Source organism: Oncorhynchus nerka, linkage group LG24, assembly GCF_034236695.1.
Source record: "Oncorhynchus nerka isolate Pitt River linkage group LG24, Oner_Uvic_2.0, whole genome shotgun sequence".
In the NCBI taxonomy this organism is placed as follows: domain Eukaryota; kingdom Metazoa; phylum Chordata; class Actinopteri; order Salmoniformes; family Salmonidae; genus Oncorhynchus; species Oncorhynchus nerka.
The window spans coordinates 61811553-61824887 of NC_088419.1; the positions used below are offsets into that span (position 1 = coordinate 61811553).

Sequence of the window (13335 nt, forward strand, 5' to 3'; positions counted from 1 at the left end):
CAGCTCTCTGCAGGTCATTCACTAGGTCCCCCCGTGTGGTTCTGGGATTTTTGCTCACCGTTCTTGTGATAATTTTGACCCCACGGGGTGAGATCTTGCGTGGAGCCCCAGATCGAGGAAGATTATCAGTGGTCTTGTATGTCTTCCATTTCCTAATAATTGCTCTCACAGTTGATTTCTTCAAACCAAGCTGCTTACCTGTTGCAGATTCAGTCTTCCCAGCCTGGTGCAGGTCTACAATTTTGTTTCTGGTGTCCTTTGACAGCTCTTTGGTCTTGGCCATAGTGGAGTTTGTAGTGTGACTGTTTGAGGTTGTGGACAGGTGTCTTTTATACTGATAACAAGTTCAAACAGGTGCCATTAATACAGGTAACGAGTGGAGGACAGAGGAGCCTCTTAAAGAAGAAGTTGCAGGTCTGTGAGAGCCAGAAATCTTGCTTGTTTGTAGGTGACCAAATAGTTATTTTCCACCATAATTTTCAAATAAATTCATTAAAAATCCTACAATGTGATTTTCTGGATTTCTTTTCTCATTTTGTCTGTCATTTTGGTCACAGGCCGAGCAGTTGCCGTACCAGGCAGTGATGCAACCCGTCAGGATGCTTTCGATGTTGCAGCTGTAGAACCTTTTGAGGATCTCAGGCCAAATATTTTTTGTTTCCTGAGGGGGAATAGGCTTTGTCGTGCCCTACGACAGTCTTTGTGTGTTTGGACCATTCTAGTTTGTTGTTGATCCGGACACCAAGGAACTTGAAGCTCTCAACCTGCTCCACTACAGCCCCGTCGATGAGAATGGGGGCGTGCTCGGTCCTCCTATTCCTGTAGTCCACAATAATCTCCTTAGTCTTGGTTACGTTGAGGGATAGGTTGTTATTCTGGCACCACCAGGAGTGGACTAAGCACGCACGTCAGGAAGTCCACGAGCCAGTTGCAGAGGGAGGTGTTTAGTCCCAGGGATCCTTAGCTTAGTGATGAGCTTTGAAGGTACTATTGTGTTTAACGCTGAGCTGTAGTCAATGAACAGCATTCTCACGTAAGTGTTCCTTTTGTCCAGGTGGGAAAGGGCAGTGTGGACTTCAATGGAGATTACATCATCTGTGGATCTGTTTGGGCGGTGTGCAAATTGGAGTGAGTCTAGGGTTTCTGGGATAATGGTGTTGATGTGAGCCATTACCAACCTTTCAAAGCACTTCATGGCTACAGACGTGAGTACTACGGGTCTGTAGTCATTTAGGCAGGTTGCCTTTGTGTTCTTGGGCACAGGGACTATGGGGGTCTGCTTGAAACATGTTGGTATTATAGACTTAATCAGGGACTTGTTGAAAATGTCATTGAAGACACCTGCCAGTTGGTCAGCACATGCCCGGAGCACACGTCCTGGTAATCCGTCTGGCCCCGCAGCCTTGTGTATGTTGACCTGTTTAAAGGTCTTACTCACGTCGGCTACGGAGAGCGTGATCACATAGTCGCCTGAAACAGCTGATGCTCTCATGCATGCCTCAGTGTTGCTTGCCTCGAAGAGAGCATAGAAGTGATTTAGCTCATCTGGTAGGCTTGTGTCACTGGGCAGCTCGAGGCTGTGCTTCCCTTTGTAGTCTGTAATAGTTTGCAAGCCCTGCCACATAAGACGAGCGTCGGAGCCGGTGTAGTATGATTCAATCTTAGCCCTGTATTGACGCTTTGCCTGTTTGATGGTTCGTCGCAGGGCATAGCAGGATTTCTTGTAAGCTACCCCGTTAGAGTCCCGCACCGTACAAGCGGCAGCTCTACCCTTTAGCTCAGTGCGAATGTTGCCTGTAATCCATGGCTTCTGGCTGAGGTATGTACGTACAGTCACTGTGGGGACGATGTCCTCGATATGCAATCATTTTTCTGTGCGCCAGAAGGGTATGAGAGTAGGTTTAATAGCTCTATCTGCAGTTGGATGCAGGATTTCCAATGCTGAGACTGTGTAGTAGACTATCACTGCCTGGTTTGTTACTGACCAGCCAGGGGTTCATAGGGATGTACTCTTATCTATCTGTGGGTTCTCAGGGCTGCCATCGAGGAAACCTACTCCAAGTCTATGAGCAAAATGGCCAAGATGGCAAGCAATGGAAGCCCACTAGGGTGAGTATAATAGATAACCATTGTCATCAACATCTCAGTTTAGAGAGAAAGTATTATTATCATAATGAAATCAACTGTTCTATATTGGCAGGGTGCTTAGAGGATGTACAGTAGTTTGTCTGCATGATTAGGGTCTATGATTCTCTAGGGTCCATGATTACTGGGTCATAGGTCAGAGATGTGATCTACTCCATCATCCCAGAACTCTCTGCCTTCTTCACTTCCTGTGTGTGTTGTTTTGGGGTGCTTTGGTTTGTTTAACTCTAGAAATGCACCATGAAGATGGACCATTCAAACAAAATGTATGAAGTCACCACTGTAAATGTATACTGGAGTATACAAAACATTAGGAACACCTGCTCTTTTCATGACATAAACTGACCAGGTGAATCCAGGTGAAAGCTATGATCCCTTGTTGATGTCACTTCTTAAATCCACTTCAATCAGTGTAGATGAAGGGGAGGAGACTGGTTAAAGAAGGAATTTTAAGCCTTGAGACAATTGAGAAATGGATTGTGTATGTGTGCCATTCAGAGGGTGAATGGGCAATATTTAAGTGCCTTTGAACACTGCAACACTGCTCAACAGTTTCCCGTGTGTATCCAGAATGGTCCACCACTCAAAGGACATCCAGCGCAACTGTGGGAAGCATTAGAAGCAGCATGGGCCAGGATCTCTGTGGAACGCTTTCGACACTTTGTAGAGTCCATGTCCCGGCTAATTGACGCTGTTCTAAGGGCAAAAGGCGGTGGAACTTAAAATTTGGAAGGTGTTCCTAATGTTTTGTACACTCAGTATATGTTATTATTAGCTAAAAAAAAACACAAAGTTGGCGTTAGGACTTTATACCATAGGTGACATACTGCTGTGTGGCCCTCAGGACGTTTGCCCCTATGTGGGACGTGTTCCGGGTGTCATCAGACAAGCTGGCTCTCTGCCACCTTGAGCTGATGCGCAAGATGAACGACCTCATCCGGGACATCAACAAGTATGGTGACGAGCAGGTCAAAGTTCACCGCAAGGTAACATGAGGAAGCCCCTCTTCTCACCATATGTTTCCATGATGATGCCACCTCTAACCCCCTATGAATCATTAACTATATTCTAATCTATAACAGCCAATCTACAATTAAGAATATGTGTATGGTGTGTTTCTCACAGACCAAGGAGGAGCAGGTGGCGACCCTGGAGTCTGTTCAGGCGGTTCAGGTCCAGAATGGTCACCTCCAGAAGTCCAGGGAGGGATACCACTCCAAGTGTATTGAGCTGGACAGACTGAGGAAAGAGGGAGCCCCCCAGAAAGAACTGGAGAAGGTCTGTCCACTAGATGTCATTCTGTATAACTACAGTAGAGCTGTCTTAACTGTTATATGACCGCAGGGTGGGTGCCTACTGTTTATAAATGATTGGTTGCTGGAAGTTTACTGACTACTAATGGTAGGGAGTCCAACAAGGTTACTATTATAACAGATCATTTGTTTTCACCAGTATAAATAAAGGTTCAACTAATGACTGGATGAAGTCTATAATCATCCTCTCTCCTCTCACTAGGCGGAGCTGAAGTCTAAGAAAGCTGCCGAGTTGTTTGCTGTGTGTATAGAGAAGTATAACCGCGTGGGAGGAGACTTCGAGCAGAAGATGAGCGAATCAGCACAGGTCAGTCAGTTCACTGGTCCTGGGGCGGGTTAGGGGCGGGACTCCATGGAGGAACCAGACATGTTATATCAGTGTGGCCCAATCCTGGGGTTCCCTTAAGTTAACATAAACCCATCTCCATGGCTACCTGCAGTTTCCAAGGAAACACTTAACAAACCCGATGAGCGTTGCTATATTTGGGTATGAAATGATGACTGGAATCCTGGTGACCAATTACCTGTTAATAGCTACAATGGGAGATCTGGCCCTAATTATGAGTGGGGTAGAGCGAGCTCAGCGTGGCTTCATGAAGACTACAGCCCAGAACATGACAGGGGGAAATGACCTGTTCTTTCAAGCCATTACTCTAGCCCACATGCTGTGTTGTGATTAGCACCTGGTTATTATCTTGGATGGGAACTATTATGGTTTGCGCCTGGTTCTGTTCTTTTCAAGTTGCCATGGTTGATAAGTGCCTTTGGTTTTTGTTTCTTGGGGTCCTTTGGGTTTCAGTTCTTACTACTTAATGGCATTTTGCGGTGGTTTGTGGGTATTTTGAGTAGCATTTTGGTGTGCTTTGGGGTAGTTTGAGTAGCATTTTGGTGTGCTTTGGGGTAGTTTGCTGTAATTAGGACCCATCTTGGTGTCTGAACACTGTTGTGTTCCCATCCTGTGTACAGAAGTTCCAGGACATTGAGGAGGCCCACCTGAGGCAGATAAAACAGCTTATCAAGGGATACTCTCACTCCATAGAGGACACCCACGTCCAGGTGGGACAGGTAGGTCACCCAGACACTGACCCAGGAGCCACAGTCTGGCTGGAGGGATTTAACTGCCCTCTCTGAGGGGTTGTCCTGCTATAGTCAAACTTCACATCCACATCACACACACTCCAAGCCCTCTCTCTCAAGCATGCTTCTTCTCTCTTGAGCTGTTCTTGTCAGACTGTAAGGAGCCCCTCTCTCCTCTGTTCAGGTCCATGAGGAGTTCAAACAGAACGTGGAGAACATCGGCATAGATAACCTCATCCAGAGGTTTGCAGAGCAGAAGGGCACAGGGAAGGACCGACCAGGTACACCACACAAACACCATAAACGGATGGTTTGATCCCAGTGTGTGTGCGTGTGTGTCCCATTTGTCCTCACTGTGATATATCCCTATGTGTGGCAGCCCTGGTGGGGTTTGAGGAGTACATGACAGCTTCAGTACCTGAGGGGAGTAAGAAGAGTCGAGGAAAAGCCTTCAGGATTCCTGGACTGGGCAAGAGGGACAAAGAGCCAGACTCAACGTGAGCACACACACACACACACACACACGGATGATAAATCCCAATTCCCCTCAATTTCTTTTGTCAGCTTCATCTGGGATATTATCTTGTCACTTACATTCACCTATGTGTTGCTTTTTGCAGGGATTTGGCTGTGACGGAGACACCAGTGAGTGTATGCTAATTCACACTTGTACACAGTGGCACGAAAACCATCAAGTCAATGTCAGTTCTTCCATTATCAGTCTGTGGTGGTGGTGGTGGTTTAAACAGCACATCACGTTGCCCCTTCCAACTTACTGACAGACAGATGGACGTGTGTGTGTGTCACCGTGTGCATTTGTGCGTGTGTATGAGCAAGGGGGAGTAATCATACGTGTGACAATGACGTGTCTGGCAGTGTTGGGTTACCTTGCCTATTTTTATCCTTCTGAGAAGGGGCTTTTGAGGTTGGGTCGAGATCAGTGGGTTGCCAGGACTGTTTTAACAGACAAGTGTCACATATGGGGGGGGGGGTTCGCACCACCTCTTACCCAGGTCGTAATCTTCACACACTGCCCCTGAAGTGATATAACACTTCTGATGATAACATCACTCAGTCTGTGTTGAGGTATGTTATTAAGCATATCAAACACTAGGATAAAGTATTTATGTTTGTGTCTGACGTTGCTGGGTATTCTCTATTCTGCACACAGAACTCTCCCCTGGAGGTGGATGAGGAGGGGTTTGTCATCCGAGCCGATGTCAATCAGAATGATATCCTTTCTAGGCAGTGACACTGACTATCAGATGAGAGGCTATCTCTCTGCTATATTGTTGTAATATTTGCCTTTGACAGACCTCTTTATCTTCATAAAGCACTCTAGACATCTCCTATTAGATGAATAGAACATTAGCTAGTTCTCCCTGGCACCTGGCGGGTAGGAGCGTTGGGCCAGTAACCGAAAAGTTTCTGGATCGACTCCCCGAGCTGACAACATAAACATGTCCTTAGTCCAACTCCAGTCCATTAAGAGGCTGGGGCCATGAGAGCAGGCTACCTCCCTCTGTTGTTGTCATTCTGTCACTCTCCTCAGCACAGCACAGTTGTTACACTCATTAGGTATTTTATGTAACGGCCAAATATACTGACACTAGATCTGTCTCTCTCTCGGGCACTCACTGACATCACATGCCTGCGAACAAACCGACACTAACACACGTGCGTGCAGATGAGCATGTAATAACAGGAAGGAGATGGAGTTAAGGTCAGATGGAGTTGCAGGATGTTGTGGTTGGCTGTTTTATACACTGTCACCTCTGGCGCACTGTCTCTGTGTTTGTCACAGCAGTCCTATACTCTCTAGTCTACATGGATTCATTCTCTGGCCCCAGAGGGTATTAATTAAGCCGTATAGCATTACGGCTTTTCAACAAAATACCTGAGTGAAAACTTTTTTGCAATAAAGCTCAAGCAAGCCTACAGGAAGATTTTCCACTGCTTTCTAAACTCATAGGTGAGGTATCTGTATAATACAGGACAATGGAAACCCTGACACTCCCGATGTTGTCCTAGGCAAGCTGCATTAGGCCATCTTCCCTCCAGTCAAGCCTCAGGTCACTGCTCCTTAACCCAGCTCTCTGTCCGTACGCTGCTCGACGGAGGACAAGGAGAACGACTTCTACTCCAGCGACTCGGACTTTGACGACGAGGAGCCCAAGAAGTTCCACATCCAGATCCGTCCAGCGGGCAGCAGCAGCAACTCTGCTGCTACAGAGATGGAGCTGAAGGCCACCATGGGGGCACTCACACTGCCCCCCAACAGAGGGGTACGATGGGAGTACAGGACCAAAGGGGAGGCATGGATGGGGGGAAATGTGTCACTTATTTTCATGTGGTTGTATCAGAAGTGATGAAAAAGATAAGCTCAGAAATGCTTATCTGTGTATTATATGTGTAATTATCTCTCCATGTTGTTGTAACAGCAGCAGGATAGAAGCATGCTTAATTGTTTAGATGCTTCCAGACAGTGTAATTAACAACTCTGCTCTCCCTCTGTTCCAGGTGTCAGTGAAACGGCATCGCTCCAGTAAGTTCCATTAAACTCAGCTTCTGGTTAAAAATAGTTTGATTTCTGTCTCTCTGTTGTACGCATCCACACATTTATCTGTATATGTGGGCACGCGAGTGTGTTCTCTGAATCCTTGTCCTCTCCACAGGAAACAGCAGTACTACAGGCCGTTCAGAGGGGGAGGGAGATGGCGCCCCCCACAGGGGTAAGTGGAGTTAGCACTCTCCACACCACTGGTTTTTCAGCATCAGTACATTATCATTTCACCACAATGTATTCTATCAGTGTTGAAAGGTCATAAACATCCAGGATACTATTACCCAATCTTTAATGTTACTACCAGTCTGAAGTGGTGTGTGAATGTGATTTACTTATTGCTTCTGGCTAGGCTTAGCAGTGCCTATCTGTCCAGTAATAAATCCTAGAGGTGGCTGACCTTGGCTGAAAGACGCTGTCTATTTGTCCCACTTCGGTCTGTCTGGAACATGGTTTATTAGTGGGGGAATAGCAGCCTGTGATGCTACAGTAGGAGGCTATTTGCGGAGGAGATGGAATGAGCAGGGGGAATGAGCAGACATGATTAACGATGAGTGCCTTGATTAAAACAGTAGCATAAAGCGCTGGGCTGATGCTGCGTAGAGAACTGGTCTAATGGCTGGTATGTATCATTATGGAAGATAATGGGTATTCCCTTATGGCTCTGCCCTCCGTAAGCACTTTAGTTAATCACATCTCCCCCTGATTGGGACTGATTGGGGAGCAGTCATGAATTAAACTTCACTAACTGTCTGTGTGTGTGTGTGTGTGTGTGTGTGTTTACACTTTGCAGAGGGAGAGCAGGACGGCCTACGCAATTCCATCTCCAGTCCGGATCACAGCAGGTGAGTGAATGTCAGTCAGTCAGTCTTGTCTCTCCTCTCTCTGACGTGCATGGCTGTAGCTGTGAGCAGCAGGGAGATAGAGAGGAAGAGATGCTGTGGGAGAGGAAGGCAGGCCGAGATCTGATGATAGTGCTGCATCACTCTGTCAAATCCTGACATTATCTCTGGCTATGCTTTTATTGGCTCCTGGTAATGCATAATCTCCCTCTCTCATTCCTTCTCTCTCACCCACCCTCTAGGTTGAGTTCTACTGCGTCAGGCTCAGACAACTTCTTTGGACCTCCTCTGGAGTCGGCCTTTAAGTCCAAAAGCTTTGCTGGTAGAGAACAGCTACCGAGAGCAGAGAGTGTCTTTGGTGCATCTGAATGTAAATATGGTTAATATGATCATGTTGATATGATTGATGAAAATTGGGGACAGAAGTTTTACCCCATCACATAGTCAGTAAAACACTTGTTCTTATGTATGCATGTATGATACATAGTGTTTTAGGTAGAATGATCGTCTGCCCTTGTTCTCTCCAGATGCTGCCTTCTCCACTGACTCCTCCTCTCCTGAGAACGTAGAGGACTCTGGGCTGGACTCACCTTCCCATCAGCCCCTGGGCCCCTCCCCTGAGACAGCTGGTTGGGCAGCGTGGCCATCGGCAGGTCAGAGTAAAGAACCAGCAGGACTGGGCAGGCCAGCAGACCCCTTCCTTACTGCCTTTAGAGACCCCTCCCCAGGACGCAGCCCCCACCCCTCTCAGGACAACCCAGCCAGTATCTGGGCAGCTGCTCCTCGGTACCCCCGCCCCCCTCCAGACATGGACCTCTCAGCCCTCCGCTTCCCGGTCTTCTCCCAGTCCCTGGTCCCTCCAGAGCTGGACCCGGCTCTGTGGAGCTGTAAACACATCCCTCCTGAAGACCCCTTCCTGGCTGCCTTTGAGAGGACCGTTGTCACCCAGGAGACCCTACCCCCTGACGCCTGGGTCCCCCACCTCCGCGCCCCTCCAGAGATGGGAGGGGGATAGAGGTACGGAGTGACCCCTTTTCCAGTGACAGTAAAACCCTCCCCACCCCCTTTTGCAAGGACATGGACCGGAAACGTAGCGTCCCGCCCCCAGAATCACCTGACGACCCATTCGCCATCACTATGATTGGCAGCCCCACCCACCAGTCAGCCCTGGCTGCCGCGACAGGGGTCCTGACCCACAGTGTCAGCAGTAGTAGGTTGACCCCCAATGCCAAATCCCTCCCCTTATCCCAGCCGAAAAAGGAGCTGGTCCACTGGAACTCTGTCCACAACCCCTTCAGTGAGGGGACCTCGGCTGGGTCTCTGGCCCTGGGTGGAGTGGTCAATGAGGGAGGGAGGAAGCAACGCGAGTCATGCAGTGAAAGCGAGCCACGCAGGAGCGGCCTGCCTCTCACACTGCATTCTGGGCCACAGGAGGACCTGTGCTTCTCTACTGACAAAGACCAGAACTGTCTGGACCTGAACGCACCACAGCAATCCTGCGACATGGGCTCACACAAAGGTACAAATGTTACACACTACACTACTGGGCTCAAATGTCTATGCACTAGCTATATTTTGGGATGGTATTTTTTTTATTTCCCAAAATATATTTCACACTATTCAAAACGCCACACAGTCTTTTAGTCAACTTCCTCTTGTTTTACAGGTTGTAATATTGGTAATTTCCCTCTCTCCTTCATCTCCAGGTTCAAGGCATAGCTTCAGGCAGCACAGTGCAGAGCTGCTAGTGGCAGCCCCCCCCAGACCAGCCAGAGCCAAGAGGTCCTCAGGCAGACTGAGTGGCTGTGAGAGAGTGAGTGTCCTCAGGGAGATCACCCTGACTATAGCAGCTCAGGCCTGGTCTCACTCAGACCTGTGGCTTTTGCAGCTATAAGTCTGACAAGCAAGGCTAGAACAGTAGTCCTGTTCATTCTTCCAAACATGAATGATGAATGTAGAAGAAACATTTTTTTTCTGATTGAGCTGAGCAGAGAAAATGTTCTGTGAAGAGGCTATGTTCTGAACGATGACATTCTCCACACATCCTCTCTGGTTCCTCCACACTGTAACCCTTATATGTCTCAGTCCAGGTCAGTGTGCTCATCTCCTCTGCCGGACCCCAGCCTGGACTTCACCTCATCCTCCTCCTCCAGCCCTAGTGAGTGGGGGCCCCAGACCCATGCCACCAGCCCTGCTAGAGGTGGGCAGCCCTCACCCCTCTCACACCTGCACAAAGACCACACACGCCTACACAGTTAGTCTAAACAACAATTTTCATACCAATATTTCAAAGATATCCAATAGCATAAAGCACTTATGGATAAGGACATTGTGCCTTGAACTTGTGTCTTAGACATGGCTATTTTCCCCACAGTGCATCTGTCTCGCGGGCCGAGCCCAATCTCCCTGAGCACCCAGGAGTCCTGGCCTGTGGCTGCAGCCATCACAGAATACATAAACGCTTACTTCAAAGGTGGACAGCATAACCGGTCAGTATACATAAGCCCTCTGTACACCAGATCCAATGTTATTACCTTTTATACACAGACCGGCTGAAGGCGAAGCGTGTGCGCATCTCTCTTCTCTTCTCCAGCTGTCTGGTGAAGATCACAGGAGATCTCACCATGTCTTTTCCTGCTGGAATAACTTGTATCTTCACCGCTAACCCAAATGCCCCGGTCCTCAGCTTTCGATTGGTCAACATCTCCCGGGTTGACCACTTTCTGCCCAATCAGAAGCTGCTCTACAGGTAGATGAATATGTGCTATGGGATTATAATAAAAAGACAGATTGCGGAAATGGTAGGATATGTCTCATTCTCCTGAGTGTGTTATTCGCCACAGTGACCCCTCTCAGAGTGACCCAGACACCAGGGACTTCTGGTTCAACATGCAGGCACTGAACCTTTACCTGCAGAGAGAGGCTGAGCTCAACCCTCTGGCCTCCTACTATAACGTGGCCCTACTCAAGTACCAGGTGACTGATGAAGTACAGTGGAACTCTTACCCTCTGTCATCTGACCTTTCAAGTATTCTTCAAGATACACATTTTCCCCTGTCTTCCAAATGACAGCATTGTCCTAACATCAACAGTCTCTCCCAACTGTCTTTTCTCATTCTTTCCTTCCATCCCTTCTCAGGTATCGTCCCAGGACCCTGGTCGTGCTCCCCTCCTGTTGTCAGCAGAGTGCCAGCGGAGTGGCACAGTGACCCGTGTGTCCCTGGACTATCACTGCTGCCCGGCCACTGCCCCCTCCACCCAGCTCACTGCTGTGCAGGTGCTGCTACCCCTCGACCACACCGCCACAGACCTGCAGTGCCATCCCCCCGCATGCTGGTGAGCAGGGGGAGGTGGGAATGGAAGGAGGCATGAAAGGATAGAGGGAAGGATGAATGGGTGGGGAGTGGGAGGAGATATGGAAGGGAGACAGATGAAGGGTGGATAAATGGGGAGAACAGGAGAATGGGCGGATGGTAGAAGGTCGAGAGGGAGGATAGTGGACAGGGTGGGCCTCACTGACCCTTTGTCTGCCTTCACAGGAATACTAAGGAACGACGGCTACTGTGGAAGCTACCCAACCTCTCCCCCACCAACCAAAGCAAAGGTTACTGACCTGTCAACACACCCATCTCATTTAATGGCCACATATCTGTCATATTCTAGCTATAGAAATATAAATGCAGTATAATGTACATTTTTACAAGTCTAGTCTTTGACAACATAATTGCATTTGAGTGCCACCCTTTTCTCTATTTTAATATGCAGCCTCTGATACCTTCAGTCTTAAATATCAAGATTAGCATATGAAAGCTGAGCAACACTGCTATTTATAGGCCTTACAAATAGAGGGAAGTTTGGGGAATATAAAAGCCTGAACATCATAGTTTATAGGCAGTGATCAGAATCTCGGAGAGGTTACAATAACTGCTTTCCTGGTCATCCGATCCAAATACCTTTTTCTCCCTCTTGGAACAGAGCCTTCAGAAAATATTCATACCCCTTGATTTATTCCACTTTGTTGTGTTACAGCCTGAATTCTAAATGGATCACATTATACCTTATAATAAAAAAGTGAAAACATGTTTAGACATTTTAGCACATTTATTTCAATTAAATATAGAAATCTCATTTACATGATGCTGCATTTAAAACCTCTTGGAACTACCGCTCCCGGATTTGGGAGAATTGTCATCAACTGACACTAATTAGCATAACGCAACTGACAAAAAATATTAATAGAAAATATTCATATTCATGAAATCACAAGTGAAATATTGAAACACAGCTTAGCCTTTTGTTAATCACCCTGTCATCTCAGATTTTGAAATTATGCTTTACAGCTAAAGCAAGACAAGCATTTGTGTAAGTTTATCGATAGCCTAGCATTATGCCTAGCTAGCAGCAGGCAGCTTGGTCACGAAAATCAGAAAAGCAATCAAATGAAATCGTTTACCTTTGATGAGCTTCGGATGTTTTCACTCACGAGACTCCCAGTTAGATAGCAAATGTTCCTTTTTTCCATAAAATTATTTTTGTAGCCGAAATAGCTCCGTTTGTTCTTCACGTTTGGCTGAGAAATCGGCCGGAAATTGCGGTCACGACAACGCCAAAAAATATTCCAAATTAGATCCATAATAACGACAAACATTTTTTTATAATCAATACTCAAGGTGTTTTTCAAATATCTATTCGATAATGTATCAACCGGGTCAGTTGGCTTCTTAGTAGGCGCGAGAGAAATAATGGCCGCATTTGTCTATTACGCACAAATCACTCAGAGCCACCAGGTGACCACTTACGCAATGTTGTCGCTCACGCTAATTTTTCAAAATAAAAGCCTGAAACTATGTCTTGTGACACTAGACACATTAGGGAAGCCGGTTGATATCCCTTTCACTGCTCAATAGGGACGCAGAGGTTTCTAAATAACAGCCACTTCCTGATTGGATTTTTCTCAGGCTTTCGCCTGCAATATCAGTTCTGGAAACTTTAGTGTTTTCTATCCTAAGTTGTCAATTATATGCATATTCTATTATCTGGTCCTGAAAAATAGCCTGTTTACTTTGGGAACGTTATTTTTCCAAAATGAAAATAGTGCCCCTCAGTTTCAAGAGGTTATTAAATGAGGGACGCAAAAAACATCAGTCCACATAGAGGGACAAGAAAGACCGACTGCAAAAGCAAGCCAGTATGTGCTGCTATGGTGATTTCAGTATAAAAACAGCCGGTGCAAATCAACGCAACTAAATTATTTTCACTGTGGTGGCAAGTCTTGTCTACCGTGGCGGCTGACGGCATTAATCTTTCCACATGTTTTCAATGGGATTCAAGTCTGGGCTTTGGCTGGGCCACTCAAGGACTTTCACATTCTTGTTCTGAAGCCATTCCAGCGTTG

The 13335-nt window shown here is 47.1% G+C and overlaps 1 protein-coding gene across 1 annotated transcript in view; it reads left to right on the forward strand.

The window, feature by feature from the left end:
* fcho1 (FCH and mu domain containing endocytic adaptor 1) overlaps positions 1–13335 on the forward strand; it is a 46118-nt gene that overhangs the window by 31107 nt on the left and 1676 nt on the right. Inside the window, 23 exon segments of the mRNA XM_029632624.2 lie at positions 2035–2109; positions 2990–3131; positions 3271–3423; positions 3661–3765; positions 4425–4523; positions 4720–4816; positions 4915–5032; positions 5156–5180; positions 5707–5767; positions 6642–6820; positions 7056–7080; positions 7211–7267; positions 7892–7943; positions 8183–8310; positions 8468–8911; positions 8914–9459; positions 9647–9753; positions 10026–10140; positions 10315–10429; positions 10534–10689; positions 10784–10916; positions 11080–11276; positions 11480–11544. Coding sequence (XP_029488484.2) covers positions 2035–2109; positions 2990–3131; positions 3271–3423; positions 3661–3765; positions 4425–4523; positions 4720–4816; positions 4915–5032; positions 5156–5180; positions 5707–5767; positions 6642–6820; positions 7056–7080; positions 7211–7267; positions 7892–7943; positions 8183–8310; positions 8468–8911; positions 8914–9459; positions 9647–9753; positions 10026–10140; positions 10315–10429; positions 10534–10689; positions 10784–10916; positions 11080–11276; positions 11480–11544 — 3194 coding nt within the window.